The sequence below is a fragment of the Sinocyclocheilus grahami genome, unplaced genomic scaffold (assembly GCF_001515645.1).
Source record: "Sinocyclocheilus grahami isolate Dianchi unplaced genomic scaffold, SAMN03320097.WGS_v1.1 scaffold47.1, whole genome shotgun sequence".
Classification (NCBI taxonomy): Eukaryota; Metazoa; Chordata; class Actinopteri; order Cypriniformes; family Cyprinidae; genus Sinocyclocheilus; species Sinocyclocheilus grahami.
Window position 1 is genome coordinate 2,022,363 of NW_015505226.1, and position 22,720 is coordinate 2,045,082.

Here is a 22,720-nt window from a genome sequence, read left to right on the forward strand (position 1 = left end):
AATATTTTGTACTGTGTGTAATGGTCTTTTACTACAATACTACTCCCTGTCCCAACTGGTTTACAGTAAACACATTATTTTACAGAACTGAACATGGTATAATTTTATGATCAAGTTATCCTAATATGTCACATCATGTTAGCAAATCATCATTTCTTTTGAATTGAGTATTAGAAAAATTAGTATGTTTGTGTTGTAATTTTAAGTCTATGAAAGGTTATATCAGAAATCTGCTGCAGTCAGTCCCAGTGTTAAAATGTATTAATCATGTACTACTATTATTATTATTATTATTTGCAAAATGGCACAAATATTAACCGGATGGGAACAAGGTCCAATTGTTAGCCATTACTCAGAAAGGGAATGTTTTTGAATGCAACAAATCAACTAATACCACAAAACATCACAGAATTCATCCAATCTATTTCTAATTCATACTGATGTTTGTTGTTGCCCACCAACAATGATGTCACTTCTATGATGATGTCATTGAGAACCTTTTCTTAAATAGATGGATATTGCAAAGACTTAAAGGACAGAAAGTGAAATTGGACACACACACACACACACACACACACAAACATATAAAGTGATTAGCATTATGATATGATATATGGTAGGGACATGAAAATGTACTGCATAACAGGAATGACCCAAGAAAGGATGGGCAGATAGTCATCCAATAAAAATTCTAAAATGAACCACTCGGATACATTCCAAATATTCATCTTTCCAGGAAAAACTGAAGGGTACTGATGACAGAGACGGTCATGGGTAGGGGGGTGCATCCTGTTGTCCTTATAGGATTGGCAGTCCAAGTCCACCATGGCAGAAATTCATTGATTGATCTAGCGTGCATTTATGGATTTTCAAATTACTAAGGATTGCATGGCAGTTGTGGAGATCAGAGAGAGAGGAAATGGATACAATTTCTCAGAGTAAATGCTTGTTCCAGAATGTTCTGCCTGATGGATTAGAGGAAAGGCTGTCTGACCGTTTAGCCCCCAACCTCTTGTGGAGCTGATTGGTCAAGAAGGTCTCCTTTATTCCCCATAAGTTTCTAATTCATTGCGGTTTGGTGAAGGCTGTGCTGTAGTTTGCCTCCACCATGGCTTCATATTTAAGGGGTAGCTCTTCCTGACAGAAAACTATTTATCATTCTAGCAGTCGGACTGATCAATTGGGCAGTGATTCAGTCCTTTTGGTCAGGGGATGAATGGAGAGGGTGATTGAATGCTCGACTCCAGGCCATTTTCAAAACCCAGGATTACTGGTGGACCTCACCCACCATCTAAGATGCTACAGTATATAAATACTGTATGCTGTATATTTCTGGTGGAAGAAATACAATTCTGCAGAGTTACTTGATCTATTTAAACATGTATCCTATCCAGTATTTGTGTGTGATAAATATTTGTTGTGCTTATTAAAATGTTGAGACTTTAGCCTAGACAGATGTTAATGCTGGAATCAACTTTGAGACTTTTTTGAGTGTCTTGTTCAGTTCAATTAAGGATTGTATTTTTGTTTTGTTGGCCTGAGTTGCTGTTATTTAACTTAATGCAGTTGCTACCCCTGAAATCTGTTATTTTTTAGGTGCCATTTTGGTTAGAATACAGTTTATTTTACTATTAAAACACATAGGCATTAGCAAGTCCATTGCTATTTTGAGATATAAACTCTTAAACTCTTTTGTTTTCATCTGAATACTTGAGAGACCAAATCAAATGCTCACATGTTTTACTATTTCCATCTGGAAAATGTTTGAAGTTCAACCTAGACTCATTGGGAAAACGTGCCTCTACCTACATTTTTGCAAAACTTCAAAACTGTATCCATAAAATTCATTGCAGTTTCCAACTGAAATGGTCACTAGTAGCAGTAAAACGTATTCACACAAATTATGATTCCAGGGGCAGATTACCAATTAATGAAGACATATTTTTGTGTGGTTCCTTGCACAGTACCATGTTATGACAAAAACACTTTTACCATAGTGCATTATTTGTAAACTTATACATTGTGATGTTTGCATCAGACAGCCAACTCCATATGCATGGCTTTTCTAACACAGTAAACTTGCTTGGTAGTTCACCTGATACAGCATTGCAAAAATGGCATGGTTGCTTGAGCAAGTGCATTTTTTAACCACATTTTATCCCACATTTGACACACACACACACACAAACATATAAAGTGATTAGCATTATGATATGATATATGGTAGGGACATGAAAATGTACTGCATAACAGGAATGACCCAAGAAAGGATGGGCAGATAGTCATCCAATAAAAATTCTAAAATGAACCACTCGGATACATTCCAAATATTCATCTTTCCAGGAAAAACTGAAGGGTACTGATGACAGAGAGGGTCATGGGTAGGGGGGTGCATCCTGTTGTCCTTATAGGATTGGCAGTCCAAGTCCACCATGGCAGAAATTCATTGATTGATCTAGCATGCATTTATGGATTTTCAAATTACTAAGGATTGCATGGCAGTTGTGGAGATCAGAGAGAGAGGAAATGGATACAATTTCTCAGAGTAAATGCTTGTTCCAGAATGTTCTGCCTGATGGATTAGAGGAAAGGCTGTCTGACCGTTTAGCCCCCAACCTCTTGTGGAGCTGATTGGTCAAGAAGGTCTCCTTTATTCCCCATAAGTTTCTAATTCATTGCGGTTTGGTGAAGGCTGTGCTGTAGTTTGCCTCCACCATGGCTTCATATTTAAGGGGTAGCTCTTCCTGACAGAAAACTATTTATCATTCTAGCAGTCGGACTGATCAATTGGGCAGTGATTCAGTCCTTTTGGTCAGGGGATGAATGGAGAGGGTGATTGAATGCTCGACTCCAGGCCATTTTCAAAACCCAGGATTACTGGTGGACCTCACCCACCATCTAAGATGCTACAGTATATAAATACTGTATGCTGTATATTTCTGGTGGAAGAAATACAGTTCTGCAGAGTTACTTGATCTATTTAAACATGTATCCTATCCAGTATTTGTGTGTGATAAATATTTGTTGTGCTTATTAAAATGTTGAGACTTTAGCCTAGACAGATGTTAATGCTGGATTCAACTTTGAGACTTTTTTGAGTGTCTTGTTCAGTTCAATTAAGGATTGTATTTTTGTTTTGTTGGCCTGAGTTGCTGTTATTTAACTTAATGCAGTTGCTACCCCTGAAATCTGTTATTTTTTAGGTGCCATTTTGGTTAGAATACAGTTTATTTTACTATTAAAACACATAGGCATTAGCAAGTCCATTGCTATTTTGAGATTTCAACTTTGAGACTTTTTTGAGTGTCTTGTTCAGTTCAATTAAGGATTGTATTTTTGTTTTGTTGGCCTGAGTTGCTGTTATTTAACTTAATGCAGTTGCTACCCCTGAAATCTGTTATTTTTTAGGTGCCATTTTGGTTAGAATACAGTTTATTTTACTATTAAAACACATAGGCATTAGCAAGTCCATTGCTATTTTGAGATATAAACTCTTAAACTCTTTTGTTTTCATCTGAATACTTGAGAGACCAAATCAAATGCTCACATGTTTTACTATTTCCATCTGGAAAATGTTTGAAGTTCAACCTAGACTCATTGGGAAAACGTGCCTCTACCTACATTTTTGCAAAACTTCAAAACTGTATCCATAAAATTCATTGCAGTTTCCAACTGAAATGGTCACTAGTAGCAGTAAAACGTATTCACACAAATTATGATTCCAGGGGCAGATTACCAATTAATGAAGACATATTTTTGTGTGGTTCCTTGCACAGTACCATGTTATGACAAAAACACTTTTACCATAGTGCATTATTTGTAAACTTATACATTGTGATGTTTGCATCAGACAGCCAACTCCATATGCATGGCTTTTCTAACACAGTAAACTTGCTTGGTAGTTCACCTGATACAGCATTGCAAAAATGGCATGGTTGCTTGAGCAAGTGCATTTTTTAACCACATTTTATCCCACATTTGCTTTTCTAAACACTATCTAATAATAACCAATCCTAGATTAGTTTGGGAAAAATGTAGAAATATTCTCTTCAGTCCTATGCTCTTAATGTCAAATGCAGAAACATTAATTCATGCTTTCATGACCTCAAAGTTAGATTATTGTAATGCTTTATTGGGTGGTTGCTCTGCGCGCTTAATAAACAAACTCCAGCTGGTCCAAAATACAGCAGCTAGAGTTCTTACTAGAACCAGGGAGTACGACCATATTAGCCCGGTTCTGTCAATTCTGCACTGGCTCCCTATTGAACAACGAATACATTTTAAAATCTTGCTAATTACTTATAAAGCCCTGAATGGTTTAGCTCCTCAGTACTTGAGCGAGCTCATATCACATTATAGTCCTTCACGTCTGCTGCAATCTCAAAACTCTGGCCATTTGATAATACCTAGAATATAAAAATCAACTGCGGGCGGCAGATCCTTTTCCTATTTAGTGCCCAAACTCTGGAACAATCTACCTAGTGTTGTTCAGGAGGCAGACAAACTCTGTCAGTTTAAATCTAGATTAAAGACCCATCTCTTTAACCTGGCATACACATAACACAATATCACATTTCTATAATTCAAATCCATTAAAGGATTGTTAGGCTGCATTAATTAGGTCAACCGGAACCGGGAACCCTTCCCATAACATCCAATGTCCTCGTTACACCATAAGAAGAATGGCATCTACGCTAATATTAGTCTCTTTCATTCTTATTCCGAGGTCACCATAGCCACCCAGATCCAGTCCATATCCAGTCCAGATGGTGGATCAGCACCTAGAGACGACCTCTACAGCCGTGAATGTCAGCGGAGACCACGTCAACTAGATGCGCCCCAGAGACAGATCCCTTACGAAGACCTCGTCACCTCGACGACCATCGGCACAAGACCACGGGAACCAGACAAGACCTCTGCACCTGTGTTTCAGCCTGGAATTAAACCACGCCATGCTGGTTTCGTATGGCCAGAGGAGAACTGGCCCCCCAACTGAGGCTGGTTTCTCCCAAGATTTTTTCTCCATTTCAGTCACCGATGGAGTTTTGGTTCCTTACCACTGTCGACTTTGGCTTGCTTAGTTGGGGACGCTTGACTGATTGCACAGACACTATTGGAAGAGAACTGAACTAGACGATGTCATCACTGAATCATCAATGAACTGACTTTAGCTGAAAAATTACTCTGTTATTGTCTTGCATCATTGACAAACTATTTTCCTGTTTGACTCTGTAAAGCTGCTTTGACACAACCGGTATTGTATAAAGCGCTATACAAATACAGGTGACTTGACTTAACTTTTGTCAATAATTACCAAACACGTTGAACTTCTAAAATTGTTGTCCTCAGGACAATGACTTTTCAAGCAATGCCCGTACTCACTAATTTATCTATAACTTCAGAACATTAAGTCTAAACTTAAAGAAATTTGGTGCAAATGCACACAAGGTCAATTCAACCTCATAACTCTGCAACCATTTGTTTGATGTAATAACATGTCATGAAACAGAATTATCTTTTTTTTTCTTTTTGCCATGCCAGTTTTTTTTTCAATGCAGAAGATTTATCTCCTCAAAAACATGTTAAATTCGACATGGCTCCCCAGGCAAAGTATTGGGTGAAACAGGACACATTATGCAGGACTGTACTCTGAGAATGTCTAACAAATTTGGCAAGGTTCTGATATTTGAGAGCAATCACCCTTCTCCCCATTATCCCATCTGCTCAGACCCTGCTAATTGCCACTTGCTGCTAAATTTATTATAACTTTTTTGCATATTGAGTGTTAATTACACAGAAATTACAATATTCAGTAAAGAGTGTGACTCTGTTTGTATCAGCATATCAGTCACATTTGTGTGTGTGTTTTACATAACACAGGCCTGTTCATGTTGCACCATAAGATGTTTGATTCTTTTTTGTTGTTGTTGAAAAGTCGTCCATCTGTCCATGCTCACACTGGTCAAAAGTGAATGGTGTCAGAGTTATTTTTATATATTTATTTTGACTTTTCACAGAGCTGCTACCAGCAGTCATGACAGACAGCAGCTTGTATATTTTTCTTGTCATTTTTCATTGATAATCTTCACCGTCACTGTGGCTCGCAAATCAAATACGGTGCCTATGGCATGTTTGATGTCATGGCGTTAGTTATGAGACACTTGATTTTACCAATGATGTTTGATGTTATTGACGTCCAACCTGCGGCATGGGTGCCATATTCAATTTGAGATCCACAGTGGAGGTGAATATTATCTGTGAATACTTACATTTCGGTCTTATGAATTACTTTTCTCTTTACTTCACCGTCACTGTGGCTCGCAAATCAAATACGGTGCCTATGGCATGTTTGATGTCATGGCGTTAGTTATGAGACACTTGAGAACCAATGATGTTTGATGTTATTGACGTCCAACCTGCGGCATGGGTGCCATATTCAATTTGAGATCCACAGTGGAGGTGAATATTATCTGTGAATACTTACATTTCGGTCTTATGAATTACTTTTCTCTTTAAAAAAACTCTTGTTTACCCACGCTTGTTGTGATCTGCAGTTCTGTACTATCATTGTGTATTTAAGAACCAATTCCATGCTGAGAAAAGTGTTGAGCAGCAATGGGTAAAGCTAATTGTGCACATAATACTATGATTTACATTTTCATGAATTAAACATGAGTGACCTAGCTGTCAGACTTCTCAAATAATTCCAATGGCAGACTGCCTGCCACGTTTTGCATAAGCCATAATTTGACTCTCATTACAATTTTGTTTTTTACTGACTTTTTTTTTTTAATGAATACTCGTTAGTTTGGCTTCAGGGCTAAATATGTTTCACTGGAAAGGCAAATACTGCATTAATGCCATCTTACTGGAACTGGACCCTGTTTTGGTATTAATTTTCTGGAATTACCCAGGAAAGAAAAATCAAAAGTGAGATCTCTTTAACATCTCAAATATTCTCCTAGACAGAAATGAGGTTACTTTAAGATTGAATTGAGATTTTTGCTTGAGTCTCCTGCTTCTAAAACTTGTCTCCTGAGACAAAAACTCTAACACTCTTACAATGGTCTCCTTTAAAGTTTTAAAAGAGATCTCAACAACATCACACACTGTGCTCAGATATTTCTCCTAGTCTAAAGATTCTGGTGGTCTCACATTTGTCTAAAAAATTTAGATTAGAGATCTCAACAACATCACACACTGTGCTTAGATTTTTCTCTTTAGCTAAATAATCTGGGGGTCTCATATTTGTTGAACTTGAAAGGCACTAAATAAGGGGGGGATCATACATTCAGAGTTCAAGGCTATATTGAGAGAGAAATTATGCAGAAATAAGGATAATGTTACTTTTTATAAGACAATGTTTATGCACTTATGGCACATAATTTGTTGCTGGAAATAGTAATGTAGCGGATGCCTTAATCAAAACTGATTTACAGAAAATGTAACCCTGGAGCTTTTTTTGCTGAAAGGCACATAAATGGCTTATGACTCATCTTGTCTTGATTATTAATTGACTCATTTGATTATTAATACATATTATATGGTAGACATGTTTGAGCTCATATTGAGGCATTTGACTTGGTGAACAATTTGTAAATTTATTGAGATCACTTCTGAAATTTAGAGGAGACAAATGTGAGAGCTCTCGAGTCTCGAGAAAAATCTGAGCACAGTGTGTAATGTTGATGAGATCTCTTCTAAACTTTTGAGAAGACACGTAAGAGATCCAGCGTCTCTAGCTAAAGAGAAAAATCTGAGCACAGTGTGTAATGTTGATGAGATCTCTTCTAAACTTTTGAGAAGACACATGTGAGAGATCAAATATATTTGTAGGAGACAAATATGAGACCCCCGGAGTCTTTAGATTAGGAGAAATATCTGAGCACAGTGTGTGATGTTGTTGAGATATCTTCTAAAGGAGACCATTGTGACAGTGTTAGTGTTTTTGTCTCAGGAGACAAGTTTGAGATGCAGGAGACTCAAGCAAAAGTTTCCATTAAATCTTAAAGTAACCTAATTTCTGTCTAGGAGAAATATTTGAAATGTTAAAGAGATCTCTTTTTTATTTTATTTTTCTTCCCTCTGGTTAGCTTCCATTGCATTTATCCACACCATTTAAATCTAAGACAATACATGCATTGTCATATTTGAAGTTGTTTTATGTAGACAGTGTTTTATTGCACAATGATTTAACAGAGGAAACCATAACCTATATTTACATACATGCAAAAATGGGCTGTACAAGACAAGATTTTAATGCTAAACAAAGCAAAAAAAAAAACACTGGTAGACTGGTAAAGTGATACATTTGTTATCTTGCACTTGTAAGTCCTTTCTAGTGTGTTTGGAAAATGCGGTGTATATACAATGCGGGACATTGAAGATAAATTTAAACATTTAAACTAATAACCCTTGATGTTCTGAAATGTTTAATGCTATTTAAATGATAGTTTTAGTATTTACAATATTAGTAAAAGTTTAACGTTCCTCCTAAAATAAAACTGAAGACATCTTAAGACAAAGCTGATATCTCAACGAGACATATAAGAGAATCACCCCTTTGTACTCTGAGTCTAGAGTAAGCTCTGTCAGAGCCATAGCCTTGTGGGCAGCACATCGATGTGAAGGCACAACTGCACCTCCGACAGCAAGGCTTTGAATCCCAGCTAAAGGTACTTTCCTGCTCCTGTTCAATTCTCACCTGTCCAATTGTTTCCTGTCTCTACTCCTACTGTCCTGACCATTAATGGAAAACCCCCATTGCAATCAAAAAAGCAACCTCTGAGTAGTAAAAGCTTGCAAGACAATAAAGAGATCTCCCATGTTTCTCTCCCGTTGTCATTTTGGATTCCTTTCTTTCAGAACGTTCTCATTTCTCAGTTGTGTCTACTTTTATTTCTCCTAAGGATTTTTAGAAGAGACATCTGAGACACTGTTGAGACTAAAATGAGAAATACATGAGAATCACCACTACGTCTCCCGAGGTTAGAATGAGCACCACTGAGCAATAAAATATTCCTATGATGGAGTCTTGATAGAGATTGCAGCGAGACAATAAAGAGATATTCTATGTTTCTTCCACCACATTCTCAATTTTGACTCTATTTTTTCTCAAATATTTATCATGTCTCATTTGTGTCTACTTCTATTTCTATATCTGAAATGCTGTTGGTACTAAAATGAGAGTTACATGAGAATCTCATCTAAGTCTCCTGAGCTTAGGAAAAGCAACCACTGAGCAATACATTTGTCTTATGGGTAACTCTGCCACTAAAGGTTCTTCTTCAACTGTTTTTCATTATTATCATGTAAGCTCAGTTGTCCCCTACAGCAGCTCGTTCATCACACCATGCCTGGGTAGTCTCTGATGGAGAAGTGCTTCTGTACAGGACCCATCACAGGTTATTGAGCTCTGCTGCGGGTTGGAGACAACATGGTCCTTATCGCACTTAAACAGCCTTCTGTCCTGCCTGGTTCTATCGTCTGAGTGGTCCAATGGTCAACACCATACTGCTTAGCTTCCTTATGACTGATTTTATTGGAGGGAAATTGTAACCTATGTGATCCTGAGAGATAAAACACGCAGTCTACCATATAAGCCATCCTGATTCTGTTGAAGGAATTTCTATCTTAGAATATCTATCTTAATCTATCTACTGTATCTATCTATCTTAGTCATATATCTAGACATCTATTAATAAAGAAACATATCTAGACATCCCTGATATGTAAATAGCAAGGATCCACAATACACTGTATATTATACCATATCAATTCTTGGATTTTTTTTTTAATTCTTAATTATTACTCCATTAATTGTTCATTTATTTTATGAAATATTGGATATTTATTTGTGAATACACATTCCCCTTATTTTTTTATTTGAAAAATAAACTTTTAAAGTTTAGTTTACTTTTAAAACACAACAAATCTAATAACACTATTAAAATTCATCTTTAGCAAATCTGAAAATGAATATCCATTTTCCATACTGTGCACATCTTAATTAATAATACAATACAAAATCAAGAAAATCAAACATGCAATATCTGTTTTGACAAACTTTGCTTTTAAAAATTACATGAACAAATTTCTTTGTATTTCAATTAAATGTAATTTTAAATTCAAATTCAAATGGCCATTTCACCTCCTTTTTGTGACCTTAGTTCAAATTCAAATTTAAATGGTGCTGTTGCATGTTCCCAGTTTGTTTGGACTTTCATGTTGAAGCTCTTGTTTCTTAGTTTCCTGTGTTACAGTAATGTTGTATTCCTTTGAGGTTAAATATTCAATTTGGTTCCTGTACGGTTGTATATGTACTGTATATAGGTTGTATATATATATATATATATATATATATATATATATGTTTGTCAGATGAAATATTATATTTACCAAATATTATATTTATATTATTCTTTTCCTAGCACATCACAGTAACAGCTGTCATCATTACAATGGGCTGCGCCATTGAAATCAACATTTACAGTATTCTTTAATACAGCTTTCTGCTTGACCCCTGTTTGTGATTAATGACCTTCTTTAATTAACTTCCTCTGTTATGATGCGTCCATTTCCCCTCAGGCCTTATTGTAAATTCTCCACCATCAGTTCATCCATTTCCTCTCTCTAACATCGCTAATTTAGATTAATTACACATCCCTCAGTGCAAATATTCATGCAGCGCCTGTTATTAAGTCCAAAATCTACATTATTGGCATCCCTACAGCTCTCCTATCATTGGCCTCCTACCTACAGGCACAGCACAAGTCGATCTGATTTAATATGGCCTTTTTGCTCCTCTTTTTTTGCATCTCTATTACCCAGGTGTGATCTTAGTGTGTGAAGGAAAACAGAAACATATATTTTCATATAGTTATAAAATCAATTATTGTGAGAGTCATGCTGAAGCCCTCTAGTGTGGTTTGCTCTGTCATCAGAACAGCAAATAACAGTGTTTAACATGCAGATATTTTTAAATAAAGTGTCATAGTGCTGTGATCGTGTGGGCACTCCGTTAACACACGGTTCTGTTGGGTTTTTTTCCAGGAGAAAACTGCCTCGCATGGCCTGATTCCCAGCGGAGAGCGTTTCCCCTCATCGACGAATATCAGATTCCTCATTTATATGACAATTACTGAACAAATTAATACAGTGGCGTGAAAAATAATTCCGGTGAAGATTTCAGCGACTCCTGTTTGCTCACACATATCTAGTTTTACTCCAAATAAACTAATTATAGATTGCAACCTTTTAGAGTATTCTTTGCAGTTGAAGGGCTAACAACTGATAATGCTTTTTAATTAATCACGCATGCTAATTATGCTTCCCATGACATTTGCCACTACATCCACTGCAGCTGAGAGAGACATATGGAGCATATGTTTTCAGAGGGCATGCTACTGTGCATATTGTTGCATTATGAAATTCAGAAATATACACCATGCAGAGATTGGTTTAAAGGGTATACTGGTATTTTCATTCATTCTTCTGACGCCTATATTGGTTGTTGTATGGTTGATAAACATTTTGAAATATTAATCTTCAGTTTTGACCTGGCCATCTTGTTTATAGTAGCTGGAACAACTTTGTGTTTTATAATAAGATATGAAAGTCCATGCGTTGAACATAGTCACAATTAATGCAGTATAACATGGCAATATAACAATATTATAATGCAATATAACAATACTAAGGACACAATTTTACATTAAACCATTTAAATATATAAATAAATAAATAAATACTGCCCAAATATAGTACCTGAGATGTAATAAATAAGGATGCAATATATTGGTACTACATTTTTGGAGATTTTTTTAATGGTTCAAATTCATTCATTCATTCATTCATTCATCCAATTTGTATTTAAATATTTCATATTTGTGCATGCACATTTCCTATCTTTTGCATTTAGATGCCATTTACCAAATGTTCACTTAAAGTCAATCTTTTAAAACTTTTAGTCAATCTTTTAAAAATCATTTTAATTGTGTTATTAATAATTTTATAATACTATTAAAATGATCTTTTAATTATCTAAAATTATCTAAATTATCTAACACTATTAAAAAATCTCAAAATGTCATTTTTTTCACTCTGTACATTTCATACTGTTATAATGCCTCATTTGTAAAACCATTTGTAGTATTTAAAACACCTGATTTTGTTTTGTCAGTATTTTATTTTTAATTTATTAAGACAAAATAATATAGATCATTGGCTCATCTGTGAAAATGTTAATATCGGTGCTTCTCTAATAAACAATAACATCATTTTATTCTATTGGTGATTTGCAGCATACAAAGCAGCTAGGTGAGCAGATGTTTTGTGTCATCGATGTTATTATATTGTGCATTTTAGCATAGCTCAAAGACTGTATTAACCATTATTCAGGAATGCAAGTTCAAATGTACTCCTCGCCGAAACTATGGCACTGTTTGTGACACTTTTAGCTTCCAGATCTTTGCTTTAACTGAAAACCCAAAACAGCTTAGTCAGAAATATATCAAGTAAACAGGGAAAAAAAAGTGTGCAGGGAGGGAACCCGAAACTCTGAGTATCAGACTATAATAAGATTCCTGTTCAAGGATGAAACCTATTAAGCGGTTGGAAGGATTTGCTCTTATTCACAAAACCTAAGATTTAATTTTTATGTTGCACTCCATTTCTTGACTGAACGACACAAAATGTTCCCTTTGACAGATTAGACAGAGTCAGCTTGCTTTAAAGGCAATATCCTGTAACAAAGAACACAGAACGGCTGTATACTGTACACAGTTATACTGTATGCTGCAATACTGTGCAATTCTGAATATGCAGCTGTATTGCATTAAAAGGAAATTGAGCTACATATAAGCTTTCACAGTAATGATCTAATTATGATTATTTGTATGCTGAACATTTCTGAACAATTCTTAAGCTTTGTTTTGTACTGAGATCTAATTTGGGTCAATTTTGTCCATGTACCAGTAGAAAAGAAATTACTAAATTCTATTTTTATAATATCTCAACTGTTTCTTCTAAACAGCAATGCGATTAAACGCAGGACAATGGAGACTTTCGCTTATGACTCCTGCTTCTTAGATTTTTCTTCACATGTAATCTCCACAATAATTTTCACAAGTGTTCAGATTTGCTATAAGATCCCAAAGTCTTGCTAAGATTTCATTTTGAACTCAAACATTTTTCATCACACAATGATCAAATTTTGTGAGCGATGCTATCCACATTCATTTGATAGATTTTATGGCATTCCTTTTATAGTTATTGCTCTATGTCAAAATTTGATTCTATTTTCTATTTTAGGAGACACATCTGAGACAAAGCTGCTGCTTGAACTATGACCGAAAAGTCTACAATGTTTCAGGGGCGATGAAAGAGCAATAAATAGGCCTCTTGTGATAATCTAATTCACACACACACACACACACACACACACACACACACACACACACACACACACACACACACACACACGTCTGGTTCACTATCCTTGTGGGGACTCCCCATAGGCGTAATGGTTTTTATACTGTACAAACTGTATTTTATATCGCCCTACACCTAAACCTACCCCTCACAGAAAACTTTGTGCATTTTTACAATCTAAAAAACCCCCTCATTCTGTATGATTTATAAGCTTTTGTACCCACGGGGACCTCAATTTAGGTCCCCACTGTGACACAAGAGCATCAGCATTTTGAATGATTTCTGAAACATCATGTAACAACTTTGACATCTCAGGAATAATTTCATTGTTAATATATATTCAGTATATTCAAAGAAAACAGCTCTTTACATTTGTAATAATATTTCATATACTGTTTTTACTGAATGTTTATTTAATAAATGCAGCCTTGGCAAGAGACTTCTTTCAAAAGCTTTCATTAAAAAGTCCTAATAATTCCAAACTTTTGACAGTAGTGCAGTGTATATGATAACTTTGTGTGAGGGACAGAATGAAATGTAATCATTATTGAACTGATTGAACTTCCCATTTCTGGGTTACTCCTACATGGAGGCATACAGCCTTGGCACCTTAAAGGGGTCATATGATGCAATTTCAAATTTTCTGTTCTCTTTAGAGTGGTACAAGCTGTTTGTGCATAGATAAGATCCCTAAAGTTGCAAAGACTAAAGTCTCAAACCCAAAGAGATATTATTTATAAAATTTAAGACTTGTCCACGCCCTCCTGAAACGTCTCGTTTAAACATGCCCCCACATGTCTACGTCACTGTGTGGGAAGATTTGCATAACACCGCCAAAATGTTCATGCAAAGAAAAGGCATAACTTTTATTCTCACTGTAGTATGTAGTACTTTGATTGGCCTTCCAAAAGAGGACAATATCTGCTTCGTCGCTGTTCTCAAGCCCGCCGGCCGTTCCTCACTCTAGGCCTCCGGCCTCTGCTCACTCTAGACCGCCGTGTGTGACACAGTGTTTCATTGTGAAAGTGAAAGTACTTTGTTTGGCCTTCGAAAAGAGGACACAACTAGAAATCAGTGGTTAAGTTGTATTTACAACACAGTTCCAGAACAGTTCAACCCAAATATTCAGATGTGTGCAGCACATTTTATGGAGGACTGTTTCCTGATCCTGCAGAGCAACGTTAGCCTACAATGCGTCTGTGCACAAAGGCTGTTTCTATAAAGTGGGGCAGTTCCAACTTTGCAAGGACAGTCTGGCGCTTCTGATTCACAGCCTGTAAGTACGTTTTTCTATATTTAAAGAATTTGCCACTGACGATTCAAACGCGAGTTTTGAGCAGTGTAGAGTAGCGCTTGTTGTTTGTCGTTTCTCCGATCACAAATGCATACATGGTTTTGTTTAAGTGGCGCGATGCCCAACGCAATGCGTAAAAAGACAGTATAAGTCATTATAATCAGTAATTATGTCCCCACTGGATGCAAAAAATGCCTCGTTTATTATGGGTTTTATTGGTGTTATCTCATCGCGCCGCGACATGGCATCACAGTATGGTAAAGGGCGTAACATTTCCGTCACACGCTTGAAGCATTCAGCCAATCACAACGCACTGGATAGCTGGCCAATCAGAGCACACCTCGCCTTTTCAGAACGATGAGCTTTGTAAAAATCGATGCATTTCAGAAAGGCGGGGCATAGATGAGAAACAATAATGTACAGTATGTGAAAAATAATGTGTTTTTTTAACCTTAAACCGCATAAACACATTGCATTACACCAAATACACAACATAATGTTCTTTTTAGCAATGCCATATGACCCCTTAACAATTAGACATCAGTCTACTGTGACAGATAAAACATGAGACAGATTGAGCCGTTCACAGCTGGATTTTATAGCTCCAGGTTCAAGGGGTTTCATTTTAATAATGGCTGTACTGTACCACTTTTCAAGTCTCACGTCTCAAAGCCTAAATGCATTGCAGTTTTTTGCCATTTATTACAAGATTTCAGAAAGATGATCATTACAGGAAAAAAAATTAATCAATGAGCCAGTATCTGCTGCCCAATGCTGATCTATGTTATTTTTTGATAAAGATCCTGTTTTATATCACCATTAGTTAGATGGCAGGGGAAAGATCAGATTAAAAATCTATTAGGAACCAACTCTTGGGATTCATTAGAGGAGAATTTGTTCTGCTTACAAGAGCATTTTCTACTTTAATTAGTAATACCTGCTAAAATGAAGTTATCCCCTTTTCAAATTAGTTGAGGTAATAAATCATGTACATACAATGTGCCCTTTTATGTTTACACAATGTCATTTTGGTGTCTGTATGTGTGTTGTGCATGTTGTATGAGCTTATCTGTGAGTTCAGTGTAGGTAGTGATTTTTTTAATGCTGGTTCATATAATCTGCATAATTACAAATTCGCTGTAATTTTGTAATTTGAGAAATGAATGATCTAGACTGACCTGTCTTTGTTATGCCGTGAGTATTTAATCCAAATCTGTCTTTACAGCATTTCACAGAAGCTGGAAGGCTGGATATTTATTGCAGTGATGAATGATCACTAAAAATAAGCAAATGAAAGTGGACAAACCCACAAAATTATAGAAATGAGCAACACAATACAGTTTAACCTCAAGTGATATAACAAATTAAAGTGATATATATATAAAATCAAAAGGAGGTTTTCACAGTGATGCCATAGAAAAACTATTTTGAGTACAAATAAACCATTCAGGCCAGTTTAAGGATGATAACTATAATGATCAGTGGTGGCTCCTGGGTTTTAAAATAGAGGAGGCACACTAATTGTATTGGTCTGGGATCCCTGCTGATTATTATTATTATTATTTGCTTAACCACATTAAAATGGCTTTTTGGTTACTTTTAGTCAGAAAACGAAAAGAAAATGACACACATACAGCAAGATAATATCATTTCACTTACCTGGCCTACCACTTGAAGCAAACATCCATCCCTTCTTAAAAGTTTGTGTTAAAAGAGTCGACTGCTGTACCGTTAGCCTGTATCCAGCTTAGGCTTGTTCTCCCTTTATTTTTAATTTGTATATATACTGTTTGGATGACAGCTTGGTAAATCTGTTGGCGATTAAATATTCAATATCGCTACTCATAAGTACTTGGTTCATTATCAGCGCAGCGGGATGGGAGACTTTCAAACTAATATCACATAATTTACGTCTCTATGATGATGATTGGTTGATATACCCGAAGGAGGCTAGCCTCCCCTACGAGGTTTCTTTTCTCAACACTCCTCAGCGCTGAAAGTGAACACTCGATGCTGATTGGCTAATTAATTTTTTTAACAACGGAGGCAAGAGAGCTCAGCTCTCTCCCGGACTCCCCCTCCCCTTCTCTATCACCCAGCGGTTGTAATTCCATCAGCAGATTCGGCACATTCGCGATAGAAAAGCTGTGCTTTCCAACTTCAGTAACATATTATGGTATTACAGCTGTGAAATTACAAACAAAAAATACACGTTCTGAGATATGAACTGAAATGAATTGTGAATTATCACAAAACTTTGCTTATTTTCAGACTAGACCAGCCAATGCGCATGTGCAGTCCTGAGTAGCGTAGCAACCGGAGATTCAAATGGCAGCTCCAGTGATGTGATTGTCTCTTTTATTTAGAAAGCGTTATTTATTTATTTTGTACCTTTTTTTCAGAGTGAAAATGCTACAGGTGAAGGGGATAACATATTATAAACTATAGGAAAAGTAAGTCTAACTTTGAACTCACTTGCATTTGAGGCTTTTGCACACAGATTGTCATATCATGCTGATTGCCTAGCAGAGTGTGTTATAAAATATGGCTGACAATTAGCACTTTGATGTGTGATATAAGATTTTATGGCTACATGTGGCAGCTAGAAGAGGTCCATAGAGGTAAGGTGTTTCCCCAATAGCGTCAGCAAAATTAAAACAATAAAACAATCATGAAACATTAATATCAACCTAGTGCTTTCCTTATCACATACACAGAGTCCTTCAGATGACTGATGGTGAACTGATGAATCACTCTAGTTAAGAACTTGTTCAGCTACATTGACAAGATATGATCCAAGCAGCACTACTGTTTCAACGTGGCCACTGATTAATACATCTATTAGGCTAAATGACAGTAGTCACATGTGCCATTTAACCCTTTATGTTTAACTCAGCTTGCTTTAGACAAGCATTGCAGATGGGGGAGGGCTTGCCTGTTTTCTCCAGAAATGCAGGTTGGAGTTTGATGGTTTTATTGGCATTGTTTGAGGATATGATCCCTAAAAATATCCTCCTGCAGATTTTCATGTCCTTTTTATATTATTATCCCCCCCCCAGTTCCTGCTGTTCTATTGTCAAATACTGTATTTAGTCCCAACACTGCTCAATAAGCTTGAGTTTGTATTCAGAGTTATTATTCCCCTCATACTGCCTTTGAATTAGTATTAAATTGGATGCATGATGGAGTGTTGTGCTCAGGATTTGCAAACCTGATGCAAGCTTGTCCAATCTGCCTTCTCTTAACACTTGATAAAGCTGTAAAAAAACCAAAAAAAAACAAAAAAACAATGAATTACCTTTTCCCGGGCTGGGCTCATCAGGATATCAGAAACCATATGAAACGAAAAAATGAACAGAAAATTAACACTCCATCATTGGTCGGTCAAACAGATAGTACCTCCCCAAACTCACGCCATTGGTTGAGAAAATAATATGCTTTGGGTGGACTGGCTGCTCAAACCAGTAGCCCATTACTGCAGAACACAAGATCCAGAGGTTGGATCCACATCTAGGGGGTGGAGATTGGTAGGTTTAGGGGTGGAGGTGGGTGGGCTTAGGGATCAGGGGGTGGAGATGGGTAGGTTTAGCTATATGTAAGGTGGGAGGAGTTGGATCTGGATCCAACCATGCCCCCTGGATGTTCAGCTACATTGACAAGATATGATCCAAGCAGCACTACTGTTTCAACGTGGCCACTGATTAATAAATCTATTAGGCTAAATGACAGTAGTCACATGTGCCATTTAACCCTTTATGTTTAACTCAGCTTGCTTTAGACAAGCATTGCAGATGGGGGAGGGCTTGCCTGTTTTCTCCAGAAATGCAGGTTGGAGTTTGATGGTTTTATTGGCATTGTTTGAGGATATGATCCCTAAAAATATCCTCCTGCAGATTTTCATGTCCTTTTTATATTATTATCCCCCCCCCAGTTCCTGCTGTTCTATTGTCAAATACTGTATTTAGTCCCAACACTGCTCAATAAGCTGGAGTTTGTATTCAGAGTTATTATTCCCCTCATACTGCCTTTGAATTAGTATTAAATTGGATGCATGATGGAGTGTTGTGCTCAGGATTTGCAAACCTGATGCAAGCTTGTCCAATCTGCCTTCTCTTAACACTTGATAAAGCTGTAAAAAAACCAAAACAAACAAAAAAACCCAATGAATTACCTTTTCCCGGGCTGGGCTCATCAGGATATCAGAAACCATATGAAACGAAAAAATGAACAGAAAATTAACACTCCATCATTGGTCGGTCAAACAGATAGTACCTCCCCAAACTCACGCCATTGGTTGAGAAAATAATATGCTTTGGGTGGACTGGCTGCTCAAACCAGTAGCCCATTACTGCAGAACACAAGATCCAGAGGTTGGATCCACATCTAGGGGGTGGAGATTGGTAGGTTTAGGGGTGGAGGTGGGTGGGTTTAGGGATCAGGGGGTGGAGATGGGTAGGTTTAGCTATATGTAAGGTGGGAGGAGTTGGATCTGGATCCAACCATGCCCCCTGGATCTTGTGTTCTGCAGTGAGGACCATCACGCTCAAACGACAGACATATTTTGATAGTGCCGCAGTGTTTATTCACACAATGCGAGAGAAATCAACCTAAAATTGGTTTGCACAGCAGTTTCTGCGTATTAACAAAGTAAATCGGTTAGGAGGAAGCTTTTTAACATCTATATAACCATAAAACGCGCTCTGTCATCATCAACTACATACATATGTCGAGAAATGCAATTATAAGAAAAATAAACAATAATAATTTGATTAATTTGTGGCTTTCACTTTATTATTATTTTTATTAACGAAACAAACAATAAATGTCATTTTGACTCTTAGTGGAAGATCGCTGTAACTGTCAAAAAGTTGTAATGCAGAAAGACATAATGAGCATCAGGTGTTGAAAGAAACAGCACAGCTTATTTAAATATATAAGCTCTTGCCCAACACCGAAAAAAAGGTAAATAAAACCACTTTTCATAAGACCAACAAGAACACCATTGCTCGTCAGTTATAGCTTATTTTTATTTCATTTACTTTTTTAAAACATTCCTATTTCCAGTACTTGGACTAATAAATAAGTGTCCGACTCGACTTATGGGGAGAAGGTATGCATAATTGTATGCATAATGATGTTGATAATGACATCAATTTATTAAAAACACCTCATCAGAATTTGAAATAAGGCAAAACCAATTACTTGAAAGAGTAAAGTTTATTCAATTTCCTCATATTGTCCTCAGGACATTCAACCCTCTAATCATTTAAACACATTTCATAAATAGAGATCTGGTCATTTGTGGGGTTGACTGTACAGAATAAAACCTCAGAAGTGAATATTAGAAAAAAAAGAAAGAAACAAATGGGTCAAATGTGTGAATTGTGGGTTATATAGGGGAGAAGGTATGCATAATTGTATGCATAATGATGTTGATAATGACATCAATTTATTAAAAACACCTCATCAGAATTTGAAATAAGGCAAAACCAATTACTTGAAAGAGTAAAGTTTATTCAATTTCCTCATATTGTCCTCAGGACATTCAACCCTCTAATCATTTAAACACATTTCATAAATAGAGATCTGGTCATTTGTGGGGTTGACTGTACAGAATAAAACCTCAGAAGTGAATATTAGAAAAAAAGAAAGAAACAAATGGGTCAAATGTGTGAATTGTGGGTTATATTTTTACAACATACAATAGAAGAGGGAAGAAAAGTAATTAAAGAATTAATGAGCATCTGATAAGCATCAACTGGCACAATGCAACTGCAAAGCAACCTGTTAATATGACATGTTAACAGCACACGGGGATATATTTTAAAGAGATTTATACGTATATTCAGATGATTTGCAAGCATGAGTATACAACATTACTCTCAACCAGACAGCAGTTTTCAGCCCCTGAAACAGAGTAAGTGCATATGACCGGTGGTAAAGAAATCTCCCAAAACAAAATCATATACAATCAGTGTAGAATCTCTAAATGCAAACAATATCATGCTGTCTAAATCTATGTAATTGTTGTTGCTGTACACAAGGATATAATACCTATTAATCACAACAAATATGATGTGAATACTGACAATAAGAAAAATTTGGGTCATTTTCATGTTGGACGAGAACCTGAGACAAGTTTTAATGCCAACGTATAATTACCTCAAATGCATTACAAGCTTTTCCATTTACCGTCAATGGAAATAACCCTCACCAGAAGGGAAGGAAATGAAGTGATTGAAAATAGGCCATACAATGTTTACAAAAGACCCACACAATGATATCTGAAATGAAATTCTTTAAAAATAGAGGGGAATAAAACACCCAAACCTCTCACTTGAAAATCATACAGTAATGCTACACATCTACTAACAAAAACCAAAACACAATGTCAGGATTGTTCGTCTAGTTATGCTTGATGTTCATGATGGCTTTGTGGAAATCTTTTGCAGGCCCTGATTTAAATACTCCACATTTGCAGTATTTATTTATTTTTGTTCTTTTTCTTCATTCTTGATATTCTTGAAATGAGATAAGTGTACAATTATTATCTTATCTTGCATGTACTGAAGCACTTTACATGATGATTGCAAAAAAGTGGCGTATAATCATATCAACCCAAGACAGATGAAAATCATGTTCCAAAAGCATATCATAATATGATTATATAAAAAACTTTGTCTAAATAAGATCATAACAGCAACGTTTAGTGCAGCTGATGTTTATGTAGCGAGCTTTGAAACTGAAGACATGATTTGACCTACAACCCTTGTTATATACTGCATTTCAACAACTATATAATCTTCTTTCAATAATAGTCTCCTGCGCTCCAACAATAAAGACTTATTGGCATGAAACATTTGCAATTAGCATCTTTCAATTAGAATAACATAGCAACATGTACAAATTAAAAACAGTTCTGAGTGCATCATGCGGAAGTCCTATGGCTTCAAAAATTGCAACATGTATGTACAGAGAAAGTCTTTAGAAAACTGATTTTGTGTGAATGGGAATGTTTGAGCACATATGTACGGTATGTGAGAATGGGTTTTAGTGCAGGTAGCCTTCCTTCTGAACCCTTCACAACAAAGATTCAATTGTAGAAAAACCTTGATATATATGGCGCGCAAGTACGTCCCTTAAGTACGTCAGAGCAAAAAAAGTCTCTATTTTCCACTTGGCAACATAAAAAAATATTGTGAAGGGGCAAAACCCCATTGACGTCTCAGGCCTAATTCACATAATACAGCCAGTAGATCAAATTGAAAAGAGAGAAAGCTGAAGGAAATATTATCCGTGACCATCGATCGATGGCGTTCACGTCTGTGAGGTCAGGGATTTTGATTTTGAGCTGAGAAGAGCGTCTACGTAGCCGTGGTTTCTTGGGCTGCGTGTTCCTGTCCATGCTGTGGCGGCCATCGGGCCGTGCAGTGCTCTGCTTTCGATACTGGATCCCTGAGTTATCGAACACCATTGAAGTGGAGTTTCGGGCCTCGCTAACGCTGGTGGTGACCTCATTCCCTGCCACCTCATTGTGGATCTCCAGGGTGGTCAGAAGGATATTTCCCTGGGAGTCCACCTGCAAGCACAGACAATCCTGGTTAACACGTTTGTCTTTAACTTTATAAAGCCTACTGTATTATATTTGATACAAACATTTCTAAGGCCATGATCAAAATTTTTTTTAACTTTTTTTTTTTCTTGTCGAGTGTGAGCTCCATATTCTCTTAAAGGGGTCATATGATGCGATTTCAAGTTTTCCTTTCTCTTTGGAGTGTTACAAGCTCTTGGTGCATAAAGAAGATCTGTAAAGTTGCAAAGACTAAAGTCTCAAATCCAAAGAGATATTCTTTATCAACCATGCCTACCTAAAACATCTCGTTCTAACATGCCCCCACATACCTACGTCACTATGTGGAAATATTAGCATAATGCCGCCCAAATGTGCATGCAAAGAAAGGCGGCGTGGTTTCAGGAACCGCAGTAGTGTTGATG

The 22,720-nt window shown here is 36.6% G+C and overlaps 1 protein-coding gene across 3 annotated transcripts in view; it reads right to left on the minus strand.

Annotated features, from left to right (window-relative positions):
* Nucleotides 1–20,236: 20,236 nt before the first annotated feature.
* LOC107582723 (gamma-aminobutyric acid receptor subunit beta-3-like) overlaps nucleotides 20,237–22,720 on the minus strand; it is a 78,249-nt gene continuing 75,765 nt past the window's right edge. For all 3 annotated transcript variants that reach the window (XM_016268666.1, XM_016268668.1, XM_016268667.1), the window contains one exon: nucleotides 20,237–22,304. In XM_016268666.1, the coding sequence (XP_016124152.1) occupies nucleotides 21,957–22,304 (348 nt within the window). In that variant the 3' untranslated portion in view covers nucleotides 20,237–21,956. The remainder of the gene's footprint in view (nucleotides 22,305–22,720) is intronic.